The sequence below is a fragment of the Brachyhypopomus gauderio genome, unplaced genomic scaffold, assembly GCF_052324685.1.
Source record: "Brachyhypopomus gauderio isolate BG-103 unplaced genomic scaffold, BGAUD_0.2 sc65, whole genome shotgun sequence".
NCBI lineage: Eukaryota > Metazoa > Chordata > Actinopteri > Gymnotiformes > Hypopomidae > Brachyhypopomus > Brachyhypopomus gauderio.
Genome location: NW_027506886.1, coordinates 998165 through 1010462, shown reverse-complemented (window position 1 = coordinate 1010462; position 12298 = coordinate 998165). Strand labels below are relative to the sequence as shown.

At 44.4% G+C, this 12298-nt stretch overlaps 1 protein-coding gene across 3 annotated transcripts in view; it reads right to left on the bottom strand.

Moving 5' to 3' along the window:
• Positions 1–12298, bottom strand: part of acot7 (acyl-CoA thioesterase 7) — a 50933-nt gene that overhangs the window by 5873 nt on the left and 32762 nt on the right. For all 3 annotated transcript variants that reach the window (XM_076989033.1, XM_076989032.1, XM_076989034.1), the window contains exons 8-9: positions 10378–10494; positions 6825–7009 (exon numbers count right to left, since the gene is read on the bottom strand). In XM_076989033.1, coding sequence (XP_076845148.1) covers positions 6825–7009; positions 10378–10494 — 302 coding nt within the window. The remainder of the gene's footprint in view (positions 1–6824; positions 7010–10377; positions 10495–12298) is intronic.

Here is a 12298-nt window from a genome sequence, read left to right as displayed (position 1 = left end):
AAACTTTCTAAGCCATTAAAATAGTGAAAGGAATTTTCGGATTATCTTCTGTGTAATACAAAGATGCCAGGGGGCAACTAATTAGCCTTATTATCTAAAGTAGCAAAAAAAGACATTTTAATCACATTTAATGAGTACTCAATAGACAGAACAGCAAGAGTCATTTTGTCTGGAATTACCGCATGTTTTAATATCTAACAAAAATGTCTCAAAATCTCATGAGAGCTGGTGCCCAGTCTTATAGAAAGAGTGCAGTCAAATCCACCAGTTCTGCTGTAACCCGCATTACTAGAATTACTCTGTGTGGACGTGATCCACACAATGGGACCCTTACTTGAAAGCCCCCCAAAATTCATCCTCGTCCGTCCCCAAGGCAGAATGATCAATGACTTTATCAAAGATCTGTCCTCTTGGTGCTAGGACTGCCGAAGGCATTCGGGCGAATTAAAACATCGGGGAACCCGAAGTGACCTTTGGTGACTTTGTGGTCCGCAGCGCATCTGAGCGTTATGGTGACTCCGCTACGGGGAAGATATGCGTTTCTCTTCTCTGCTGACTGTGCTCGAGTGCGCGGACGTCACGCCCCTCGCCTCGCTTTCTATCCCCACCTAAATCCTTCGCTCCCGTGCCATCTCTACGACACAAGAAAACCGAGAAAACCCAAAGGAGATACGAGTACTCATGTACGTTTGGATCAAATATAAATATGCAATACAGCCCTAAAAGTGGCAGATATTAAACCAGACTGCAAAAACTGCAGTACGACACTCTACGTCAGGTTAGCCTGCGGAGCACGTCTTGATGGAAGTGGGTTTGATCATGGGGACGGCACTCTCACCTGTGCCAACCTGGGCCTCTTTGGTCCTCTTTACGGGATACTGTAGTTTCAGGTAACAATGAACTCGGGGTAAACACTCCTGCATGCACAGTGATGGAGAAATGCCACTCGCCCTGGTCTGCTTGGCCATCGCACGCAACTGGAGCAGATGTGTGTCTTGCTTCCAAGTGCCAATCTCAGCACAGTGGCGCTAAATATTGAATGGCGAGGTCAATGTGGAACATAAGCCCCCCGATCAGGCCTGAGGACATGAAGCCACAGTCCGCTCAAAGGACTTAGAAGGTTTACATCAGAGTCCCTCAAGCCAGTCCAAGGACAGTCCTCACTTTTGCTCTGTCCGTGCCCCCAACATGCCTCAGCCAAGCCCCAAAGAACACTGGATGTCCCATGGGACACGTCATGGCACAATTAGAACAAAGGAAGCAGAATTAGAAGCATGACTAGTCCACATCTGGCCTGATATGGCCTAATGTAGATTAAATTCCATTGAACTGTTACAATAAATACGTGCATATTTCCTCCACAAGTTATCTGCCTTCTCCCACCATGTTTGGGCACCTGTGTGGGGATTTAGCTCTACTTACACGTGTGGGCACGTTTTCCTGCATAATGCATTACTGAATTTCTTTAAGGCCATTACAATATGGCTGCTACTATATTACCAAGGTGGCAGACGTGTGCAGGGGCCGAATGATCAGGGTTCGTTCGCTTCAGTCTGAGCTTCTGTAGCGGCAGTGCTGCGGTCTTCGCAGGGAGTCCTCGCCGTGCACTTTAATCTCGCCGCGCACGCACACCACGCGCGCCGCGGCTAAAAATAAACACGAATTTCACATCAGCGGCCCAGAGGTTGCTAGGGTAACGCAACTTGTTTTTGTGCACCGGGGGAGCAGCAATGCGATGATGGGTTGGGGAAAATGTGGGGGAATAAAACTGAAGAATAAAACCATATCACTCCATCTTTGGTCCCTCCACTCCCCTAACCACCCTGCCTTTGCTCCCACCCCCAACCCCACCCCCTCTTCTCGCTCCTGCGTCCTGTCTTGTTCTTGGAGAGCTCACCAGAGGACACAAGCGTCAGTTACCATGGCGAGCAAAAGGGGCCCAGCCCCCGAGAGTGAAGGGACACGGGCCTCCGAGTGATCCTCACCGCGCCTTTGTCCAGGCCCACTGTGTGGCCGCCACAGATGTTGAGGTTAGCTCAGTGTGCCGAGACCCCACCCCCCACGCTACCCATCCCCCCACCCCTACAGCGCTGGTGCCTCAGCCTTACACACCCCCTCCCGCCCAAATCCGCCCCACAATCCCCTTCTGTCAGGTACTATAAAAGGAAAGCCTAAAGATAGACAGAGATCTTTCACTCGGAGAGGCGAAGAAACACCTTAAGTCAAAAAATAGCAGCCGCAGCCTCCCCGCCGTGCTATTTTTAACCCGGAACACACTCAACAGTGGCTACGATATGACAAGATCCATTAAATTAAAGGTACCCTGCCAGCCTCTGATGCTTTCCACAGACCAGGAACCTCTGGCAAAGATGCTTTTAGAACATGTGAGCTATTCTCCTGTAGCACTAGTGTGCTTTGGACCTGTGCTACGCATGCATAGCACCGTGCACACAGACGGTTTAAAGGGTGGAGGTTTAATATCGCACAGCTTGGCCGTTCTGGATTTAGATGAGGCGGCGGGCTGGGCTAGCACCTAGCAAGCCTACCTTCTGTCGCTGGCATGTCTGCTCTGTGTTTGGGTGTCTGAGTCGAAGTCGAAAGTTGGATTAGGAAACCCTTTGTTCTGGGTTTCCTTTTCAAGACAGTCGTCCTCAGCTGGAACACTAACATGTCTTCTTATTCGCAGAAAAGGTGTGTGATGGAAACTAGATTTGCTAGCAGCGTAGGGAAAACGTCTTTGGAAACAAACTAGGCATTTTTAATATCCCAACAATAATAGGTTGATAAAACAGACTTATGTGCATATATTTCGATGTTGACCTTGAAACAGACATACATACTTTGACTCGTGCTAAAATAAAAGCACACTCACTGTAACCTTACGTGACGCTTTATACCACATTTTATCCTCATGATCATGAACCACATTACTGAAGTTCATCACTAGCTATAGAGAGAAGATAACAACAAGTGCAAGAGTACATCATTATGTAGCCTCTTGGTTATTTTGTTTGTCAAATGCTGACGGCATGAATGGCTTGGTAATAAGTGTACCGAAGCTGATAATGGAACTCTGGGATTTAGACGTGTCATGATAATGATTTGAACAACCTGATGCACATTTGGAGATAAACAAAAAAAAAGGCTTATAATGGCCAAGACTGAGAGAACAAAGTGTTTGCGTGAAAGAAATGAAAACGAGTAATGAAAATGAGTGCCAGGGACAGCCAAGCCTGTTGGACATTTCTGAATGTGCAAGGTTCACTTATGTAGAACGAACGTTGACCCAGGACCTCACAAAAGAGCACGGCGCTATGGGGGAGAATTCATAATGAGGTCCTGGAGGGGGTGGCGGTCTTAATGATGGACTTCATCGTGACGGACTAACACAAGGTTAAACCTTCCTATGGATACGTTCATCCCTAATTGCCACCCATGATCTTGATAAGCTACTGCGCCTGCATTTCAAAACCGCAGAACATACCTCAAAGCGTTGGGCTGTGTGTTCAGCTATGTTGATGTATAGGAGGGGCTGAAGGGATTTAATTAGGCTCACAGTTAATGCTGCTCTCCTTTTAACATGAAGTTTCCCCAATTACCGTCCATTTTGACTTGGTGGGGAGGTGGTCTATATGCTAGACTGCACCCAGAAACCTTTACTCTTGACATGCAGTGGAGTCTTAAAAAAAAAAAAAAAAAAAAGACACACTTTCTCATTAAAGTATTCTTTCAAGCTGTGTACACAAAATATACAACTCGCTGTAGGAATTTCTTAGCCAAAAAAGCAGCAAGTACCATACACAAACTAATTGGACAGACCGTCACGGTTTTTCTTTTAATGGCGAACCGTACCTTTAACACAGTGAGCGTGTGTAATTGGAAGTTGGCTCTTGGATCATGTTGAATATAAAAGCATTAGAAAGAGGATGAATCAAACATTCAAACAGAGATGGAAGGCCACAGCTTCTTGGGCTGACACCGTAGTTTCCAAACCCTAAATGGAGGAGCACGAGCCCTGCTTTTCTGAGGCATGCACAGCAATGAAGTTTGTTAAAAGAACAAAACTATCTGAAAGTGAAATTGTGTTACAGGATTACAAAGCAATGTATATAATACTAAATTATGAAACTATTATTTCAGATCAACGCCACTTTGTTGGCATGACAAACATTCACTCTTGTGCTGGAAAAGGTTTAAAATATTCATTTATATTTGTGAAACCATCAGTTGACTCTTCAGCCCAGCGTTGAGTGGGCAGTGCTAAGTGCTTCCTGAATGGCATGTAGTCTGAGTGTTTCGAGCTTAGCATTTTTTATGTATTAGCATTATATATGTATAATTCCATGTTCTTAATTTCTCCTTCAGAGAACCGTTACTACATCAAAATTCTTCTCAATGCTCTTATTTGCTCTAACCCAGCTATGCAAAACAGGAATATAGTTTGGAGAATAAGACATAATGACAACTAGCATCACTGCAATGGCTATGGCATGAAGCCAGAAATGTCATCAATAGAGTCGCCCAGGAATCAGGCCCAGAAGGTCACCAGACCTCCATTAGAGAACTGCAGCCATGACCTCTGAAGTCCTTGAAGATACATGTTAACAGCTCTCACAATTCATTGCATGAGGAACTGCTAAGAGAAGACGCAACCGTGAATGAGCGTGGTAAAAAAGAAGTTAAAAGTCAGGCCAGACTTCAAGCTCCCTGTATACATGTACAACTGTCACGGATCACGCACACCACAGGAACGGTTAAATCCAACTCCAAAGCAAGCAAGAGGTTATAAGAGGTCATGAAGTTAAAAAGCAGGTTGAACTTCTGTCTTCGGCCTCTTTCTTCATGTGCACAACAAACCAGAGGACCAGTTAAACTGAGCACAAAGCCACGTTGAGAAAGGAATGATTTTAGGATAAAGAGTCAGGCCATGATCACACCATAGAATAAACAATAAACAAGCAGTCTGCAGGAGTATGACTGAACAACCAGGCAGGTTCTAAATGTAGAGGGTGAGGCCAATGTAGACGCCCGTCATCCGCCTGTCTTTATGCCACGAAGAAGACATTGTAATTATTACCACCCAGTGGGAATACTTCATCAAAATTTGACATAAGCTCACTTGTACAAAATAAATATATTTGTATATTTATATATAATGAAAATAAACAGAATAAATGAATTTCAATTGCGCAATCATATTGGTTAATTTTGTTAAGGATACCGATGGAGCAACGAATGATGATTTGGGCCAAGGGGCTCTGTAAGGTTGTTGCTACCCCTTTTTGCTGAGGCTTTCGGTTTTACGCGTATCCGAGAGGTTGGCTTAAGAGTGTGGGTTGGCGAACCTCAGGAAGGACTCAAACGTAGATATTCCAAAAGGTGATTTATTGTGCGACGTGAAAAAATAAACAAAACACTGTACAACACAAAATTAAATGGAGGTATAAATATGTACACTATTCACATTTGTTGGTTTCAGCTATAATAAAACCAATGAATGAAGTCAGCCGCAAGGCTATAACTTCTACGACCAAGTCTGCTAGTCGTTACCTATATCCCGCAAGTGAGAGAGACCCTGAATCTAATCTCCCACGACTCTTATCCCCTAGGCCCAGCCCAGGCAAAACCATAGTATCGCCCTAGGGGTGTACATCCCCTCCCCAGCAATACTTTAATACATTCATTTCTTACAGGACCTGTATCAAATACCAAGCATGAACCCCCCCTTCCCTCTCGAACCAGTGGATCCTCCTGGCCCAGAGAAAAGGGACCCCTGCTCCAGCCGGCACTCTTTTAATACCCGTCTACCCTCAGGTCAGTATACTCCTTTGTACATTTTAGATTCTCTATAGTCCCTTAGGACCACCTTAAAAGTTGGTGATGGGGTACGCTGGTCACCACATCACAGGCTCCAAATCAAAAGGGCCAAATCTCTGTTACAGGGACATTATGGTGATGAGTTTAAAATCTGTTCTGCTTATATGAGGAAAGTGTTAGAATGACCTGATGTTAAAACTGAATACACTAAAGCACTACAAATGTTTGTGATTTTCTTGAGGAGCTGTTGTAATGCAATGGAAGAGATGAGGTATTCTCACGAAACTAATGTGTCCTCAAATATGAAACTCTTGGTCATGAAACTGCCATATAAGCTTAGAGCATCATTCTGGTGTGTTAAGTGTCAAGAGACAAATGAGCAGACAACAACCATATTTCAGAAGCTCATATAATGTGGAGAGTCCCATTGTAAGAGCTTCTTGGTAGGTTCAGAGGTTATAGTTGGTCGCTGAAAACTGCACCCCAACCTACCAGCAACTATGCACCCACCTAGCAACAACACTTCCGGTGATGCACCCACCTAGCAACAACACTTACTGTTATGCCTATGAACAGCCCCTCAGGATCTGCTACACTGAATGGAGCTTCATTTCCTGATGAACTTTTACATTCTGGAGTTCAATTTCAGTCCCACAAAACCCTTTTCACCACACTGAATGACAGATCACCAAAAGGTATATTACAGAAAACGTGCTAACATAAGCTTTCTTATTTAGAATGGGCAATCCTCTGTGGACCGTTCTATCAATGTGCCATTGGTGTGCAGGTGTCTAGCTTGGACCACCATTGTTGTCATTGTTTTGTTTTGGTTTTAAATGCATGTAGAAATCCTGGTCTACAGATTGAATGCCTGGCTGAAACAGAATTTTGCTAAACAGGATCAAATCGCTATTTCTATTTCTTTTATGATAGTGCTTCACTAACTGAATGAACTCTGATATGCAGTACGTAACTTCACAAAGTGCAATAAAGTTTTAGATACATACCTTCAGAGGAGGCACTGGCAATGGCTTGTTATCTTTGTCCAGCGAGATGTAGGTGAAGAAGGCAGTTACTGCACGATATTTCCCCTTCTCAGCTTCCACCAGAGGATCCACGTCCACAAACACCTCAATCTCCATTGACTTGTTACTAGTGAAGGTCATTCGCCCAGACACTGTGATCACGCAGCCTGCGGAAGTGCCACAAGGCCAAGACTTAGTTTCATCGATCATCAAACTGTATAATTATTGGTTTTCTGTGGCTGAAGGATGTGCATGTCGCATTGAGGTGTCAGGTTACTGTTGTCTGGTATTCACTGGTATTGGTCTGCCCTTTGTACCGCAGCAGAACACAGATCTGGATTGTACCAACATGTGCAGCCTGGAAACTTTGCAAAGTTGTACACGAGCATGGAACATAAACACACGGTCTTGCCGATAAAACATTACGGCCTTCAGCATGGGGAACCAGTTATTTTGTGCAGCTGGATCGCAAAATTAATGTATGTTGTCTCAAAGACAAGACCATTTGTGCGCGCATGTGTGTGTGTGTGTATCTTGGCAACCCTGTGGTCGCTACAAGGAAAGAGCCTTCGAAAAACGTGCAATTACTGCTTGCAGCTTTGTCTACTGACTTTGATCTCATCATCCAAAGCCCCCTTTTTCCTCCCCTTTTCTGTCCCCAGAGTGTCTCGCTCTCTCTCTTTTTCCATGACACGGGCTGCGGTGCTGTCTGTTCTGCTCCACTACCTGCCCAATGTAACACGGCCCTGCGACAAAGACGCTTCATTACTTCACAGTGCTAGTGAGGGACAGCAGATAAAGACCATCACATGAATGTAAATATATTAATTGAATGCAGAGCTGCTTGGAGTGGGTCCTGCTTGGAGTGGGTCCGTTTGCAGTGGAGTTAAAATGAACAATGGCAACGATGGTTTGACATTCGGGAGGAGAAAGAACACACGACAGTTCATTCTGTCACACTTCCTGCTGTCATTGAAGAACACATTGAATTTTTATTTCCATGGAAACAAGACACTCAGGCAAGATGTTTTTGTTCTGCAATTATTTGTACCGATAGCCTAAATTCTTTCTAGTCCCTAACGAAAAATGACAAAACTAACATGGACAGGCTGTTGAATATGACACTGTTGTGGAAAACATATTCTATACTATACATATTCTTTTCTCCATCTGTTCTTATACTTCCCAAACAAAGTTCTTCAGTTACTTAATACATTGTCCTTTTTCAGCCTTGCGTCTTGATTTTCTGTTCTGATTACTTTCATAACTGTTGCCTCAAGTTACAGCACTTAAGCACTAATTTGTCTGGAGATCAGAAATTTTGAAAGCCTATTAATTGAGATCAAATAATCACACTCATCAGGCAACATGGAGATCACTGCTACCATTTTAGTTTAGTGTCCGTTTAATTCAATAGCTTGAGTCATTTAGTGTCAATTTGATTCAATAGCTTGAGTCATTTAGTGTCCGTTAGATTCAATAGCTTGAATCATTTAGTGTCCATTTGATTCGATACCTTGAGTCATTTAGTGTTTGTTTGATTCAATAGCTTGAGTCATTTAGTGTTTATTTGATTCAATAGCAAGAGTCATTTAGTGTTCGTTTGATTCAATAGCTTGAACAATTCTGGTGTCAGTCTGATTCAATAGCTTGAGTCATTTAGTGTCCGTTTGATTCAATAGCTGGAGTCATTTAGTGTCCATTTGATTCAATAGCTTGAATCAGAGCCTTGTATAGCCAAATCTCCAACCTTCCTCAAGCTCAGAACTGTACATGCATTCATTTGATCACTTGTACTACTAACACGTTTCCCTAAACATTTAGTCATGGAATGAGGAAGGACATTCTTCTATTATGTGAACTCTTAAAAACTCAGCATATCGTAGAAGGTTCTAGAATGTGTTCTCAACATCAATAATTCACAATCATAAAAGATTTATCAAGTTCATGTCAAGAAGGACTAAGAACTAAGAAAGGATTTTGATGCTGAGGACACATTTGCATAGTGGGTGTTTCAGTCACTGACATCAAAGTTCTCTCTTTTTTTTTTTAAGCAATTTTTGTCCTGTCTGTATTGTCACCCACATTTTGCTATTGTTTTCAGGCCTAAACCAGACACCTCCAGCCACGAGCAATAGGAGACTAACCGAAGTAAGAGGATCAAATATTAATAGGATCTTTTATTCATCTTCAGTCACTTACTCAGTGTGAAACTACAACTGGCTCTGGTGACAGTGGGAGTCAAAAAGGGAGATGGGGGATATCTTCGATCTTACAGTGTTGCGGTGAAATGCAAAGGCACACCTATCACTTGGCACCAGTAGTAACACTGTACTCACCATTGCACTCTCTAAGTGCATGATACTAAATGTTGCATAGTACACTATCTACTATTGGACTACCGAACCATTCTGGAGGACCATGTGCATCCAATGGTTCAAACATTGTATCCTGAAGGCGGTGCCGTGTATCAGGATGACAATGCACCAAAACACACAGCAAGACTGGTGAAAGATTGGTGTGATGAACATGAAAGTGAAATTGAACGTCTCCCATGGCCTGCACAGTCACCAGATCTAAATATTATCGAGGCACTTTGGGGTGTTTTGGAGGAGCGAGTCAGGAAACATTTTTCTCCACCAGCATCACGTAGTGACCTGGCCACTATCCTGCAAGAAGAATGACTTAAAATCCCTCTGACCACTGTGCAGGACTTGTGTGTGTCATTCCCAAGATGAATTGATGCTGTATTGGCAGCAAACGGAGGCCCAATGCCATACTAATAAATTATTGTGGTCTAAAACCAGGTGTTTCAGTTTCATTGTCCAACCCCTGTATCTGTCTATATATCTATCTATAAATATTGTACACTGTCAATGACAATGAAGAACATGGATTCACCTCAAGAATGAATGATCCACTGTCTGTTATGGAAACCCTTTTTTAAGTCTGGCTGTGCAGAGCTGTAAGATTACAATCTTTCCTTAGACAGGCAGCAGAAAACATCAGCGGCAGTCCAGGGCCGTGGGTGGCGTATTTCAGATCTGTTTCATTTTCCACTGCCCCATTTGCCGTGTTTACTTAAATCACGTAGAGGCTCTGTCATCATTTCCCTGCGCCGTAATCCATCACAATGGCCCTTGGAGCACAGTAGATATTGTTTCTCGTGTCGCAGTAATCTGGCATTTGTAGGTGGGGACACCGTATGTTTGTCCCGAGACATAAATATAAACAGCGTGCGTTGTGGACTATCTGAGCCCTTCATCTGGGTGGTTGCTGCACCTCTGCGCTGAGGCAGGGGGACTCCCTTATACGGATGCTGACATGTGGGTGTCAGAAAAAGGGGCCGATATGCTAATTTAGATCCATCTGCCTTAGGATGTGACTGCACAAAGGAAGAGGGTTCGTGTGAGAGTACCGACGAGACTTCGCATGTGCCGTAAGGCAGGTGAATCGTTATTAAAGGCCTGAGCGTTTCTGTGGATGCATCAAGACGGGCCCGTCGCAGTGTGTGTTTTCGGGCACTGCTGTTCACCTTTCTTGATCTTGCGGTGGAAGTTGATGGCATCCACCGATGCCGTCACGATGTTGGTCTTGCAGTGGCGGGCGGCTACAATTCCTGCCACCTCGTCCATCAGTTTCATGGTTACACCTAGAAACGAGAGGAAGAACAGGTCAGGTGGGAGTGGAACTAAGAAAAACCAACAAACATAGATCCCATTTCATTCAAAATTGTGATCAAAAGCAGCATCAAAGATCCTGTTTTATTTACTGTTGAATCATAATGGATATTCTCAAACACAAACATCGTTATAAACCCTTGAAGGAGATCGCAGCCCTCCTGCTCTCACTATGCCAAAGCTGCTAGCAATGATACACTAGTGGATGAAAGCGTTTACACTGGGCTTAACCACCAGTGCAAAATCACCAAGATCTGGGTCACCTACTTTTCTTTAATTATTATTTGCTTGCATGAAAGCTGTCCAAATATAACCAGGCATACCCACTAAGTATTTAAAGCCTCTACACTGTCGTGTGATTTCAACTCCTGAAAGCCCACACTTCACTTCACCCAGGCCAGCATAACCAGTTTCACAACACAGCGCCAGTCTCGATCCCTTTCGCACTGGCATCCCAGCTTGCCGTCCAAGTGGCAAGCGAATAGCTGTTGATGTCATCCTTCCACAGGGCCAATGTCCCGCTGCAGAGGAGGGAGGAGCGGCCGCCCCCGTACTTTACATGAGCAGAGTGGTGCTTTTGCAGTTTTGAAGTCAAAGAGCCTGATCTCGATGGAACTACATGATAACGATGGTTCCATTGAAAGAGAGAGAGAGAGAGAGAGAGAGAGAGAGAGAGAGAGATGCTCTCTCACTCACTCGTACATTGAAGCAAAGCTGGTCTAAGGATTTTTCTGATGACTGGCAACCAGGATACACAGCAGGTGACCTGTGTATGAGGGAGTAGGTTGAAACTGCTACAAAAATGTCGGAACATGGGCCACGTAGCTGATGAGGCAGAGAACGTGCGAAATGTTGCCATCGTCTACCAAACAACATCGGCCTGTCCAGCGGAACCTTCCGGATGCTCTGAAAGGCTATTTTTACACACCACTCATGTGCTCCACATTGGGGTCCAATCACGGTGCAACCGTGGTCAGACAGCCAAGCCGCTGAAGATACTCCAGCCAGACGGGACAGAAGCAAACACAGGCAAGAATAAACTCTTGCTACCTGAGAACGCAGTTATGGGGAGCAGGTCCTTTTGCGTATGTCCAGGCCGGGAAACAGCGGGACATACTTTACATGCGTCCCCACCTGTCAGCTGGGTGTACCAGAGCCTGGACAGATGTACTTCCGTTACAACGTTGTTAATGAGGAGTGGAGGCCGTGGCCGTGGCGACGGGATCCAGCATGCAGTGCACGTAGGTTACGGTACATATGCATACCAGACACGTCTGGTGCATCACACTCTCCACAGTATGGTCTGTGTCTAGGGGACACCTGTGCACGTGGCTGACGATGACAATGACACCCGACTCTAACCACAGCTTCTGGGCTCTTCAAATTAAACCCCACATGCACCTTCATGTATATCTGCATCTACATATTCAAAATCTTCAGGTTTGCAAAAATGTGTTTGAAAATGTGTCAATGAGCGATACATGAGACAATATGAGGGGGGGGGGGGGGGGGGGGGGGGACACTGGTTACTAATCATGCAATTATGAACTCATCTACATTTATATGTTTATGCTCATATACCTGTTAGCCTGTTCATTCTTTTATGGATATGTTTATAGTGGGTGTGGAAATGACATTATAAGGTCAAAGGCATGTGGACTCGTTTCCTAATAATTGAGATCAGGTGTTTCAGCAACACCCATAAAAGCACCAAGCCAATCTGCATAGACGAACACTCACAGGAGAACTGGTCCTAGTGAGGAGCACAGAGAAACT